General features: G+C 38.1%; 2 protein-coding genes across 4 annotated transcripts in view; one reads left to right on the forward strand and one right to left on the reverse strand.

The window, feature by feature from the left end:
• Positions 1-15,282, forward strand: part of PRKG1 (protein kinase cGMP-dependent 1) — a 1,140,935-nt gene that overhangs the window by 654,346 nt on the left and 471,307 nt on the right. The window lies entirely within an intron of this gene.
• Positions 10,051-14,089, reverse strand: CSTF2T (cleavage stimulation factor subunit 2 tau variant). The gene has a single exon (XM_019738622.3). It carries the CDS (start codon positions 13,792-13,794, stop codon positions 11,896-11,898), a length of 1,899 nt encoding a protein of 632 aa, XP_019594181.1. The 5' UTR covers positions 13,795-14,089; the 3' UTR covers positions 10,051-11,895.

Consider the following 15,282-nt stretch of genomic DNA (forward strand, 5'->3'; position numbering starts at 1 on the left):
GTGGGTTATTAAAGTTTGTTTTAGATAAAGGGAAAAACATTTTTGAAAATCTGTCTTCTATTGTACTAGATAAAGCTATTGGATATAGAAATATATAAGCTGTAAAAGTTCAAGCTGGATAAAACCCTGATACCATTTCTTTGGTTTGTCTAAAACAAGATATCAGGAGCTTAAAACCTCTTGGGTCAAACAGAGTCAGCTGTGAGAGAGTTTTTCAATATAAGATTGTCTTCACCATTGTAAACTTTGTATTAGATTTCTTCTTGTACAAAATACAGTTTTACCACATAAGGAAATATAAGGAAAGTGGTAAAGAAGAGAGGTGACATTTCTCTTTTACTGCCTAGATCTTATGGTGTTTTTACAGACCACTCTAGTTTAAAACGCCTCCTTCTCTGGTAATTGACTTCTTGGGGGTTTTTTCTTTCCTCTCCTGAAGTGGAGGTCCTCACAGCTGAACTGATTCCTTTCATCCTCTATTTCTTTCTTTCAGAGTGTACAGAGCAAAAAACAGAGCTGGCTCATGTTTTCATGTTGCTCTAATGGCTTCTATATCCACAGTTTTATTTTTGAAGGAATAATATCAATATCTAGCATATACCAAGAGCTGACTGTATGTAGGCATGAGGCAAAGTGCTCCCTCAAACAATCCTCTCAACTACCCTAGGTAGTAGTTAGCTCAGTGTATAGACTTGAAAATGAGGCACAGAAATGGATCACACAGGTAGCACTGCTGGAGCCAGAATTTGAACACAGACAGAGACCAAGCTCTTTATTACAATCCTATATGTCCTCCCTGAAAAAGTACCCTCTAGTACCTTCAGGTTCAACTAATAGCTTCATAGTGTGGAGGAGAACAAAGTTTTCCTTGACTCTCACAGGATTCCTGGCTGGGTCTGACAATTAAACTGACAAAGGCAGATTAACCGGGAAAAGAATAAACAAATTTATTTAATAGAAGTTTTACATGATACAGGATCCCTCAAAAGGAGATGAAGACCTGAAGAAACAGACCTGAGTACTTTTAGGCTAGGTTTGATGAAGCGGGCACAATCAGGGAGGAACATTATAGGTTAAGGAGTGTAAGGTAACTGTAGTAAACTGGGGAAATTTAGCATGACTTGTTTACCAAGATTCTTCTGGGCATCGCTTTATATTCAGAGATAAGGACACTCCTTTCCTGAGGGGACAGGGAGGCACCTCTCACAGGAGGGTTTTATGACCTGTTTCAGGAAAGATGGACAGGGAAGGTCAGAATGACCTTCCTGCTTCTGCTTTTTTTTTTTTCAAACTTCTTCAAGTATTCAATATGCCAAGGTGTCATATTTGGGCGCAGGTTGTCCTGAACCCCATTAACATGTAGAAACCATGAAAATTGCCTTCTATTTCCAGAAGAGTATAAGAACATAACGGAAAACGCTCGCTTCCATTACCACAATTCACTCCTCCTATTTCAGGTCAGTTCTTAAATTACACAATAACTAATTTCTTTCATGCTTTAGAGACTGTCATCTGATTATCTGCTTACCTAAAATAGAAACTCTGAGATCAGAAACCATTTTATTTTATTTACACACATTTCTCCAAAGAAGATATACAAATAGCCAATAAGCTACATGGAAAGATGCTAAACACCAGTAGCCATCAAAGAAACGCAAATCCAAATCACAAGGAGATACCAGTTTGTACACACTTATGTGGCTATAATGAAAAAAAGAAATTACCAAGTGTCGCCAAAGATGTGGAGAAACTGGATTTGTTGCTTTGGGAATGTAAAATGATGCAGTTGCTTTGGAAAGTAGTCTGACAGTTATTGACAAGGTGAACACAGAGTTATATGAAGCAGTTCCAGTCCTAGGTATATATCCAAGAGAAATGGATTGATTTTATAAAGCTTTCACTGTTGCCTAAGGATCACCTCTTTATGGACCTGTGATGAACTTCCTCACTCAGTGGAAACGATGCCTGATGTTCTCCACATTCAGTCCTCAGTGTGAAAACTGTTCTACTGCCTTACTATCTCCTTCTTAAAGCAGAATGATGTAATGGGGGAAAGCAAGGGCTGGCAGTCAGACAAACGTAAGTTTAGTGGTGCCTCCACCTCCTCCTATAAGCTCTGTGATTCAGGGCAAACTAATTAACTTCTCTGAGCGTATTTCTTCCTACTGCTTCCTGACTGTAGTGAAATTAGAGATGCTGTATCAAGTGCCTGGCATGTAGTAGGTTCTTGATAAATGCTATTTACTTATTAACCATGAACAACCTTCCAGAAGAGGGCATGGAACTTAAAAGTGAAAATGCCATGAGTTCTGGAGCACCTGAAATACCCTTGCTAAATCCTCCCTCTCTCAAAAGTAAACATCTCCCCTACCCTCAATCTTGTGGCTGATATCTGAAATTCCACGATTATAGGCTCCTTCCATCAGTTCAAAGAATTGATCACTGTGTAAATAATATTGTCAACTGGAGTGAAAATATTTTAAACAATTATATTTCACGTCTATATCGATGCAAATGATTTTTTCTTTCTCATCAAAACAAACCAACAACAAAAACCTTTTAGTGGTTTGGCAGGTAAGACCCAAAAGATACACTGGGAGCCTAAAGATGCTGAAAAGGACGCTACTTGCTTGAGGTGGCAGCCGTGGTCATGGATGTGGAGCAGGTCTGTGGTTTGGAGAGATTTAGCAAAAAAAATTTAAGCTGTCCCCTCTTTCCCCCCTTTTTTCTTCCTCCCCCCGACCCCCAGAAGAGCAAACTGGTGCTGAAACACACCACTGTTGGGCCCTGGTAATTTGCAGGACTTCACCAAAGTGTTGGCCCTGACAGGAGATCAGTTTCACAGTCTTGCCCTGGCGGACCCTGGCTGTCATTGGCCAGCTCACCAATCATCCCCCCTCCCCCAGTCCCCCAAGTGAGTAATCCTGGGTGAAAGAGAGACCAAACAAAAGATGCAGGAAAGCCTCTTTTCTCCTCTCCCCAAAATAATCCAGCTCTAATTCCTCAGGAGGAACAGTTTTGGGCTGCTTTAAACCAAGGTTATTATTGCTCAAGGCTCAACTATTTGGCATATCCCAGCAGAGGCACTAACTAGGAAGAAAATAGCTAAAACATGTTTATGTGAAAAAAATGAGAACAAAATCCTCACCAACCAAAGAGTCTATAAATCACCTCACTTCCAATTCACAAAGTATTCTAATTAAGCAAATTTTGTTTTCCCTCCAGGCAAACAAAGCCCCAAATTAAGAACTAGAATATAAGTAGTCTGAATACATGTGAAAATGAGAGATTCACGTGTTCCAAGGTCATCTTCACAGCCTCACAATGGTGCTTCGATGTCACCCTTTGAAAGGCCTTGATTTGAATTTAAATTGTTTGCTAGACATGTTTTGAGTTCAATCACTTACACCCAGTGTAAACTTTTCTGTAATGGAGAAAAAAAATCCTCATTTGCTTAATTTACAAATGTTGATTTGGTTAATTTGTATCCTTAATTAAGATAAGGTTCCAAGACAAAGCTTAAGGCACAAATTGCAGTATAGAGTTTTGATACCATTTCCAATAAATCTACTAAAAATAAATTAACAGAACAAACGCTGAGCAGATACTTTTAACTGCTTTTGTTATATTGGTCCTTTCTTTTTCACGCATAGTAATATTTAGATAAGGTTTGAAAATATATTAAGCAGCAGAATTCTATTGAGGGTTTACTTCTTAATGAAGCATCATGCTAATTGTACGGTTTGGAGATTTCTTCTGTTGTGTGGATACGTTGTGTGAGGTTAGTTAGGGAATATTTCTGGGTCATCATGAGAAACACTTATAAAAGGAAATGTGGTATCCCAATGTGAAGTTAGCATTCTTGACTGGAGAGAAAGATTATGAAATTTGTGGACTGGAGAACAATTCAGGTTTTCTGAGAGAATTTTTACGAAAGGTGGCATTCATCCTAGAGACTCACTGTTAGTTACAGCTTGGCTGAAACAATTTTTGATGTTTCTGGTGATAATATGTAATAAATATAAATGTATATAAATTAATATGACATGGCTTCCCCTTCACCCCTGAGAAAAAGTCACACATACAGACTAAATGTAAAGTCAGGTGACTTTCCAAAACAACAGAAATTCTAAGTATGGTATTTTATGATAGGTTTCCCAATAAGCCTTACGTTGACTAAATTGTCTGTGAAAGAACAGGATTTTTGTTAATTTGCTTGTTTTTCAATATAGTTTCTAATAAAGGAGCTGTCTGCTTTATTTACCTCAGACTAGACAGGGATTATTGTCAATTCTTGAGGAGCAGCCATTTGGGTAAATTAAGAATCACTTTTATATAATATTAATTGTTAAAGTGCTCATTTTTTAAAAATTTCTTTTAGGATTAGTTTTAAGCCATGCTTCTCAAACTTTTATTTGCATGTGAATCACGGGGGGATCTCATTAAAATGCATACTCTGATTCAGTAGATCTGGGGTGAGGCTCAGATTCTGCATTTCTAACAGTTTTCAGGTAATGCTGATGGTGATGGTCAGAGGACCATATCTGAGTAAACAAGAGTTTAAAGCATGTTCAGTTTCCTTGAGCTGCGAGTTGGAGAGAGGGAGAAAGGGGAGGACATGGATGGCAGCATGTTGGTGTCTTCCCTGGGTCATCCCTGTAAAAATGGAAGGGAAACAACTATAATAGTACTGATCTTCAGATTAAATTTCTGCAAGAATATTTTTCCTCCATTACTGGAAAAATTTCAGAGAAAATTGAAGATTTTGACATAATGCTTCATTTCAGTTTCAAATTTCCTTTAAAATGGAACAAAAATGTAGACACAAAGTAATCTGAGTAGCTAATTCTAGATTTTAAAGACTTTTTAAAAATATTTTTGAATTTATCTTGCCCCCACAAAATTTAATGAGTATCCATTTTTAGCCACTCAAATTTTTCAAATCTTTATGAAACATTCAATATAGTTTTTTTTTGGAAATAACCTTTTTTTTTCACATTCACGTTAATAATGTCTATCACTATAGACATTAGAACAATTAGTATAATTGGTAAACAAATTTACAAACACAGTTCATATTATGAATATACACTCAGCATGGTTTTCTTAGAAATAACTTTTTTATTTTTGCAATCATCTTCCATATAGACACACATATTCTTCATCTATATCTATATACCTATGGCTGTGCCTGTATCTATGTATGGCAGTAATAAGCATAACTAATATAAATTGGGGAACAAACACAGTTGACATGATAAATACATTAATAACACAGGCAAAATAAAGAGTAATTCATTAATGGCAATCATCAAGTTTACCTTGTGCATATAACATACTTGGCAAAAGGATTGGAGAGCATGGATTACTCTTTGAGTTGTTGCTCAGGTAAGAGAGCTACTTTAAAAAACAAGCAAAACAAACACAAAAAAATGAAATAACATGGGGACACTCTTTTAAATGGGGTAGTCAAGAAAAGCTTCTCTGAGTAAAAAATATTTAAGGTGAAACCTGAGTAAAAGGAATCAACTAGCCATTCAAAGCCTGCGGAAAGAATCGGGTAAGAGCAAGGGAAACTGACCAAGACGAAGCTCAGAAATGAAACTGTGGTTGTCAAATTCAAGGAAATGAATCTAGGCCCAAAGTAGCTGTAGCTGGAGTATGTGAAATTGATGTAGCGACGATCCAAATTACTTAGGACTTTATAGGACATGGTTAAGGATTTGGAATTTTATTTTAAGAGCAATGTAAACCATGACAAGTTTTAAACAAGGGAATGGCATGATCTGATTAAGGGTTGTTTTGTTTGTTTTGTTTTGGAATCAGTATGGTTGTTATATGGAAATTACACAGTGGATCATTTTTTGAAGTTAGTTAATTACAGATAAAGAAATTTAAAAACCCTGTTATACTATGTTTACTATACATATGTCCCTTCTAGAGCTGTTAGCATGTATTATTTACTGTGCTTCCCCAAAAGTAAGACCTAACCAGAAAATAAGCCCTAGCATGATTTTTTCAGAATGAAAAAATCCCCTGAACATAAGCCCTAATGAGTCTTTTGGAGCAAGAATTAATATAAGACCCGGTCTTATTTTCGGGGAAACACGGTGTCTATATATATATATATTTCGGTATATATATATATCACATATATTTCTCATTTTATAAATCTATTTTCGAACTGAAAATGTTAATATTTTGGCTTAATATTTATTAAAAATACAGGTTTGTGGGAGAAATGTACTCATTAAAATAGTGAACAATATACTTTACACAATATACTTTGCACAATATACTTCATAGAAAGCTATAAAGAAAAAAACTTGCCATACGTTTTGTTTTTGTTTGTTCTGGGTTTTTGTTTGATTGGTTGATTTTGTAGAAATATACTGCTGAACCAGTTGCTCAACCACTTTTCTAGTTCACATTTGTTAAATTAGATGCTAAAAATTTCAATTGAATGTAGTAGCTGTATTTTTATAGAGAGTAAAAGCAGGAGTTGTAAACACAATGTATCATATACAAGGGCTGACAATTGTGTGAATCAAACCTAATATATGAGACATAATATGTGTAAGACATAGGGAGAGATTGGGTCTGTGGCCAAATTGGAGAATATATGCTGCACCTAAATGCATTCAAATTCAAAATTTTTGAGAACATTGGGCTTACCTAACAAAACCTATTTGCAGACTCAATTGGCCCACAGGCTACAGATTTGGGGTCCTTTGTCCAAAGACATTTAAAGCTTCTACAGGACAAAACTGACCTAGGAGGTGGGTTCGGGGTGTTATGTGATTTTAGAGATTTTAACAACGTAATTTCTGTTTTTTAAAATATGTGAGGAACTTTTTCTCTGCTTGATAAGTGTAAACGATGAAACCATTCCCAATATACCTTGCTTCCCCGAAATAAGACCTAGCCGGACAATCAGCTCTAATGTGTCTTTTGGAGCAAAAATTAGTATATGACCTGGTTATATTATATTACTGTACTACATTATATGTTATATTATATTAAAGACCCAGTCTTATAGTAAAATAAGACCGGGTCTTACACTAATTTTTGCTCCAAAAGACGCATTAGAGCTGATTGTCTGACTAGGTCTTATTTTTGGGGAAACATGGTAGTCTTACTAAAAAGATAGGAAATATATTCCATTAATAGGCAGTGATTGTGTTTACCCTCATAGAACCAGGTTGCTGTCTGGCAATGTTTTCAGTCCTTGTTTATGTTCCTATATTACTTACTATGTGAACAAGGATGATATTTGGGATATAGAAGATGATTTTATGAATGTTAATGCACCAAGCAAGCTCTATAAGGCCTTTCCATCACATTATTAACTCAAATATACAATTCTAATGTCTCATGTTTCGAATGTTCTTAATCTTAAAGAAAATTGGGGACTGAGTTATAGCAAATGTATCTTTTTCTGTGGAATGTCCTGGGATAAAAACATAGATTCCTAAATAGGTACAGGTTGCTTTATATCCAGGCAGCAAGATGAGGCAACAGAACAATCAAAGGCTGACAGGTACATTGCAGTGGCCCACAGATTTTTGCAGTAAATTATTGAAGAGATTGATAATAAAACATGATTCTGACTAAAACAGCTAATTAAATAAAGAGAAAATAATTTTGGAGGAACTGCTGCTTTCATTTTTTTTGATGCCCAAGACATCAATTCTGCTTTTGTGATAGACAACAAATAAGTAATCAAGCAGATACAATTTTTTAAATGATAAATTTTTTAAATGACCACTTTGTGACACATACAAGATTGATTTCTAATGTCTGCAGATTTTATACATACTGAATCATATAAAATCCATTATGGTTGAGAATGTGGTATATTTTACTCTAACTCCTTAATAATGCTTACCTACGTTTACATCCTAAATCAACTCCTGGTTTTAAAGAGTTGTCATTAATCAGAACTTGTTTCTTTTCTAGGTAAATACTTTGGTATTTTATGTATGTAATAAGCACCAGGTTTGTTATTTTTGACATTGCTACTTCAATGCCACTTTTGAGACAATGCATGCCCTTTGCTGACATATTATATACTGTGGTAGAAAAATATGAAGAAAGAACATGCTGGTTAACATCTTATGAGAAAGATAATTAGTACTGAGTATTTATGAAGCTGAATTTTTAATCAAAGGAGTAAACTTTTGTTTTAAGATGTACAAAAGCAAATTAAAATGTTAAAAAAATCTGGTTAAGATCTGAAATATACATACATATGAAATGTATTAGCATGTTGTATAATATACCAATATCATATATTTATACTATTGAAATTACATTTATTTTAAATAAATTCCTTAAAATGAGTTAATTCTTGACGAGACTGATGAGAAAAGCATTCTTGACAAGAGACTGATGAGAAAAGCAAGCTCCACAGAAATCTTTCTAGAGATTAGCTGCCAATATAAAGCAGTGAGAGGCTGAAGTATTCTTTTGTGAGAAGACTGTGAGATGTAACTGATAATTCAGTTTCTCTGCCACAGCAGGTTGTTGCACATAATTATCCTTCGACCTCATCAGGCCTAAGAAAAAGACCTGACACACCATAGGAAGTTAGGTTCCATGTGCTTAGTTAATGTCCCATCACAGCATGAAAAAAACAAAAGCTTTGCAAGCTGTGATTAAGGTTTTTTTTTTTGTGTTTTTTTTCCACTTTTCTACCTTAGAATTCTGAGAAGTGTAGTTGAAAAGTCATACACAATCTCACTTGGATTAGCCTTCCTTCACCTGAGATTCGCTGATGTTTTGTGGAATACTCCAAAATCAGAAGTCCTGGGACAAGGATATCAGCAGATTAAAATACATTTTGATGTTAATCATTAATATAAGGGGAAGTACTAATGGTTGGGTACTAATTAAAGTTGATCATTTCATATTCCCAAGAAACATGTACTGCCCAAGAAGAAACCCTCCAAAGGTATTTGCAAATCAGTTTTACCCCACTATCTTCAACTAGTTATTATGAATGAATTTGTGATTTCATTTGTAGTCTATCCTTATTTAGGAAAATGCAGGATGCCAGGGGTTGTAACCAGCTATTATGTAGTAAAACATGTAAGATTCTGATTGTAACAGGAACATTTTTTATTTTTCACTATCAAAATGGAGTAAGGCTCTATACTTTCTACACCAATATTGGGACAGAAAGAACCTATTTATTAGGTTTACCAGAGTAAAGGAGATTGCTTCTATTATGTCTAATTCATTTTCTAATGCAAATAGTTGTTATAGCTCATTTGGTCTGTGTGAAATCCAAATCCTTTTGGGTGAAATTTATGTGCTCTTAATGGGATTTTTGTTTCCCTAAGACTCTGATAAAATGTTTTGTCCTTCCTTCTCACCCATGATTTTTGCTATAGCAAATACAGAAATGAGTAAGGCAGTCTGTGTTCAGAATTCCTGGTCTATTAGAAGTGTGTGTGTGCGCGGGGGGGGGGGGGGGGGGGGAGGGGTGGCAGAGGGTAAAAATTAAATATAGTGTCATATAAAATTGCTGTCAATAATGAAGATACGTATAAAGTGATCCTAGGATAGAGGAGTTCTCTGTGGGGAACATAAACAAAAGGAAGCCTAATATCTGTGTATCCACCAAGATGCTGCTACTGATATCAACCATAGAATAACACATCTTTATAATTTTCAATTGTGGAACTATATAATGTATCTAAGAAAGTGATCCTCATCCATCCCTGCAATTTCTTTAGTTTTGTCTATTAAAAAAATATATTCAGGCCCCGTGGATTTCTCAATAGGTCAGGTGAATAATGCATTCATCAAAAATAAACATATCAGCATAGGTAATAGAGTCAATGGAATTGTAACAGTTATACACGATGTCAGAAGAGTAGTGGATTGGGGGAGGGAGTTATCACTTTGTGAGGGGTGCAAATGTCTAACCATGATGTTGTTTTATACACCTGAAACTAAGAAAAAAAGAAAAAAAAATGACACCATCAAGAAAAAGAAAGATTAAAAAAATTCACACACACAAAATAAACATATCAGATAGTAAAGTGAGACTTAATTCTACATTCTTTTTATTAAGTCTGCATTAAACTTGCAGAGATTTTACTACAACAAAGAGCATAACATTTAATGGTTTTCATTTAGTTCTTCAGTGAAAGCTTTGGGATAAATCAACTGTAATTTCAAAGTAATCAAATCAACTCTGTATGAGTATTATCCAGAACTATCACACATGCACAGAAGAGCTATCCCCTCTAATATAGGGGAAGCATATAAAAACATGGGAAAATTAACAGTATGAACAATAAAAACAGGAATAAAACAGGTGGCCAGGAATGGTGTAGGGATGAAAACTTTGTAAAAAGATAGTGAATTACCAGTTAAGATGTAAAAACCTTGCAAGGGGAAAACAATTCAATTTCCAAGTCTCAGCTCTCTCCTTGTATTAATAACATTATTTCCTGTAACTAGACATTAGTTTTTCTTCTCCAGAGTAAGATCACCTGTTTTTTGGTATTTATGCTTGTTAATTACCAGTGGTCTATGATGTCCTTATTGTCAAGACTGAAAAACAAATCAGGTAGTAGCTCTAAAGGAAATGTGATAAGCCCCACCTTCCTACTGATTTTTAACTGTCTCAATGGTATGTTTATTAGGTCTAAATGGCTTTATTACTTATAAAAAAGTAATGTGTAATAACCGAGTGAGAACTTAGGCTATAAGAATCTCTACCTTCTTTGGCCTCAATTATTCTAAGATGGTGACAAATAGATTTTGAAATAAAAAAAATAAAAAAACTGAAAAACTAAAAGGCATGCTAAAGGTTGCTGAGACTGAGATTTTTAACTCCTGATTCTGGTTGACTAGATGGGCATCATCTGTATATAAACATTAGTTACCAAAAAGCAGAGCTTTACTGCATGAAGCCCTTTGCTATTTATGAAGAGCCCAATGCTATGTATAATTCATCTAGAAAACTGGTCACTAGGTACTGATTTTAGGGAAGGATGTGAAAGAGTAACTCATTCAGATTTAGGGCTTAAAAGACTATGGAGAAATAGAAGGTACTGAGAGATACACTGAATCTCATCAGAGCCGACTTAAGTAACCTGGATAATCCTAGAACTATCCCAGCAAAATCGCGTTCAGGGTCAGGCCAGAATATGGCTGGTCTCTTAAGGGTGAGACGAATGGAACAACATCACACTAGATGCATTCCTTGATTTTTCAGGTAGCATCACTTCAGAAAAGAACAATTCCAATATCACAAATTTAGAGTTATACCTGTTAGCGCTAACATTTCAAAATAATTTCAAAGCACTGAAGCAGTGCTTAACCTAATACAGCATTCTATTGCCCCACAAGTAGGATTTTGTACTGTAAATGACTTACCAAAAATATATCTTATAATTTTGAGGTAAACTTCTTTATTTTCTTATGCAACTAAAAATCTTAAACTATCTTGGTTCATTACCATTTTAACAGGTCATCTTTTAGTCTTTAGGTGCAGATTTCACATCGGTTTACTCAATATTTGAAAAAAATGTAGTAAACATATTGTAGACACTTTTAATATTGCTGCATATTCTTTGTAATCTTATTTGGCATAATATAATTATTTTCAGAATTGTTTTTTGTGTATTTATAGTGAATTAAAGTGAACAGACCCACTCCCTCTTACTCCTAGCGCCCCCCCACCCCCATTGAAAATAAAAAACAGAGAAAAAAGACAACAAAAAGAAATGAGATTAGTTCTGGCAGGAGGGAAATCCTAATCATTCAAGTACAGGGGATGCAGAAGTCAGCTTTTTGCAGCCATTCTCCATGCAACAACAAACGACAACAAAAAAACTCAAAACTTTCTGGGATACTGCCAAGCATTTTTTAAACCTTTCAAGAAGCCCCAGTAGATTTCTGGATTTGTTCCTTTAAAATCAGGATACTCTGCCTTTGCTCAGGAGGCAGCATGGCAATTTGATCTGCAGTCAGTTGAAGAACTTGCATGATCAAAGCTGCCTTTTCTTGATCCTGTGGAGTTACTTGGCTCTGCCCAGGACTAAAACTGCTAGGCTGGCCTCCACCTTGCTTGCCAGACCCCTGTATGCCTGTTGCTTGTATGCCTCCTCCCTGCATGCCCACTCCTTGTATGCCGGCTCCTTGCATGCCTGTTCCTTGCATGCCTGCTCCTTGTATGCCAGCTCCTTGTATACCTGCTCCCTGCATGCCTGCCCCCTGCATGCCTGCTCCTTGCATGCCTCCCCCCTGCATACCAGATCCAGGATTTCCCACCCCTGAAATGCTTGGGACCTGCCTAGGTCCCTGAGGACCACCTGCCCCCAAATTAATGGGAACAGGACCCTGGATTCCACTGGTCATAGGGCCTCTCGAACTGGGGCCAGGGCCTCGTATCTCCATTCCTCTTGCATCCATGCCTCTTGCTTCCATTCCTCTGGTTTCCATTGCACAGGTCTCCATTCCTCTTCTCTCCATCACGCGTGTCTCTAAGACCTCAGTTTCCATGGCTCGGGTCTCCATCCCTCGAGAATCTCTACCACCTCTGCCATCCATAGGTAGACCCCTTTGATCTATCATGGGTCCTCTGGGCTCTCCAATAAGCAGTCTGGGATCTGCTAATGGCCCTCCCCTCATCTCATGTGAGGAAGGGCCACGGTTGTCATGACCAGGGGCATGGTGCATGGGTGGACCCTGATGTGGTGGCCCAAGATAGCCCCTGGGCTCAACTTCTCCAGTGACTGAAAGCAAAGTCCCTCCACGTGGGTCATTTGGAGCATCTCCTAACAGTCCTCTAGGAGGCAGGCCACCAGCAGTCATGGGTCCACGAGGCATAGGAGCTCTAGGATCTGACATCTGCACCTGTCCCCGCTCTAAAGGCACTGGTCCAACCCCTGGCATTCCAACTTGAGGCTGCATTGCTCCACCAGGAGTTAAGGAACCAGGACCAGGTCCAGGAACTGCAGCTGGTATTGGCCCCGGGGCTGGAATTCCACCCTGGATAGGGGTCTGCATCAGAGGAGGAATATCTTTCACAGGTCTTCTAGCCAAATGCTGAGGCTGAGGTGCTGGAGGAGTCTGCTGGTTCAGCAAAACATTGGGTCCTGGGCAGAGGCCAGGGCCAGGGCCTGGGCCAGGGCCAGAGACGGGGCCAGACACAGACTGAGATTTGCCTGGGATCAGTGGTGTGACATGTATCTTGCGATGAAGAATTTTTAGAGCAATCTCTGGATCCATGATTCTCATCACAACTTGTGCCTGCAACAGCGCATAAGCCAGCTGAGGGTTTTGAAGTAACATGTTTCGAGCTTCCTGGTGACTGTTTTGGACGCAGAGCTTCATCTGCTTCATCAGCTCAAACATCTGCTCCGGGGGTAGACTAGCGACTGCTCTGGTAATTGATTCAGGGGCATCTTCTGGATCGATGGGATCCCCATAGGGCGAGTCAATGATGGGCGCAGCAGGCCCAAGGCTCTTTAACTCCTCCTTGTTCTTTTCACTGGCAGCATTGTCCACCCGAAGCGCTCTGCCGCTGAACTCCCGCCCATTCAAGTTCCGCATGGCACTAAGCGCGGTCTCCTGGTCTTGGTACTCGCAGAAACCATAACCCTTGGGTTTTCCCGTCTCTCTATCGTATACCAGCCGGAAACTGACAACAGAACCAACCTCCGAAAAAATGTCCTTTAACTGCTCCTCAGTCGCCTCATACGGAATGTTCCCCACGAACACGGAACGCAGTGATCGATCCATTGCCGGGTCTCTCACCGCCAAACTCGACATGATTCCAGCTGTTCAAAACGGCGGTGAGCGGATTCTTCCAAGAGTGTTCTTGCCACCGACACTTCCGCTGAGCAACGGAAGCAGCTCTCCAACTCCGGGCAGAAACGTCACACTTCCGCTTAAATCGTTCCGCTTATCCGCGGAATCTGCACCTCTACGTTCCACTAAATTAGCTAATGGTTTCTGATCCTGGTCCTACGAGGTTCTGTCACCACCTTATTTCCGAGACTCATACTTCCCTTTTCGCCTCTGATTCCGCCGACTTTCCTGGCGCGGCACCATCCCCGCCAGGGAAAGCTTGGTGCGCGTTAACCACAATAAAGATGGCCGCATAGACTTCACCATGGTAACAAGGAGAGGCCGCCTCCCTTTACGTCAGAGCGGTTTTGCTTCCGTTTGGCCGGCGGGAAACCGCCAACTGAAAACGATTGAGGCAGCTTGTGCTTCATTCTGTCTGATACGAGTGTTTTCACATAGCAGTTTCTCATTATAATAGTATACGGAAGCTACATTTAAAATCAAATTCCAGACTTCAAGTGAAAAGCGTCGTTTCAAAACAGATTTGGGATTTTCTCCTTCAAACACAAAATTTATAGCTCCGTTTTAGGGGAAAAAAAAAAAAAAAAAAAAACAGTTTTGGAAAATAAACCGCCCAGAAACAAGCCGAACGTGTGCCAGCTCCATCCCCGCCCCATCGCGTTGCTTAGGAACACAGCCGTTGATAGGCGGCCGGTCCCTTCAAGTTTTTCTTTGTGCACGCAGGCAGCAGTGGAGCTATTCATAATACATTCTTTCTTTAACCGATATTAATATGAGTGATTGATAATAAATAGCATTTTATGGCCGCAAAGTATGAGTTAAATTTAACCTTTCTTACATTGTAGGCATTTAGATTGGTTCTGATTACTGTAAAGTGAAGCAATAGGTAATTTCATCACCTGTACTATGAAACAAAAAACTAGTTGTTTCTATTATGCTGCTAATTTTGACGGCAGAAGTTGAGTATGCATAATGGAGTGGGGGTTTTTACCCCCACCTACCACACACGACAGAACTGGTAGAACTGAAGCTTGGAGAGGGCTGGGTAATTTGCTAAGCAACCACTAAATGGCAAAGCCAGAATTCTTATCCAGGTGTGGTCTGTCAGCTCCAGAGCTCCGCTGCCCCAAATGATAGCCACTAGCCACTTGGAGCTCTCGAGTACTGGAAATATGGCAGTGTGACTGCTAAATTGAAAATTTAATTTTATTTATTTTTTATTGATGTGAAATAAAAACCGATACTCAGCGAGGCTACTGGAGAACTTTTTGGTATGTTTGAAACAAATTGGGTTTAGAATGTACTTTAGGAATGATAAATTTTATGAAATCTAAATGAAAATCAAGTATTTCTAGTTAAAATTTAGCATCCCAATTGAAGTGTGCCGTATGTGTAAAATACATGCAAGATTTTGAAGACTATAAAAAGTGTAAAATTATATCATTAACT

This window comes from Rhinolophus sinicus, chromosome 15 (assembly GCF_057876585.1).
Source record: "Rhinolophus sinicus isolate RSI-liver-muscle chromosome 15, RSI-T2T, whole genome shotgun sequence".
Lineage (NCBI taxonomy): Eukaryota > Metazoa > Chordata > Mammalia > Chiroptera > Rhinolophidae > Rhinolophus > Rhinolophus sinicus.

Excerpts from the sequence above, each read along its gene's own strand:
- CSTF2T (XM_019738622.3), bottom strand. The coding sequence starts at position 13,794 with ATGTCGAGTTTGGCGGTGAGAGACCCGGCAATGGATCGATCACTGCGT.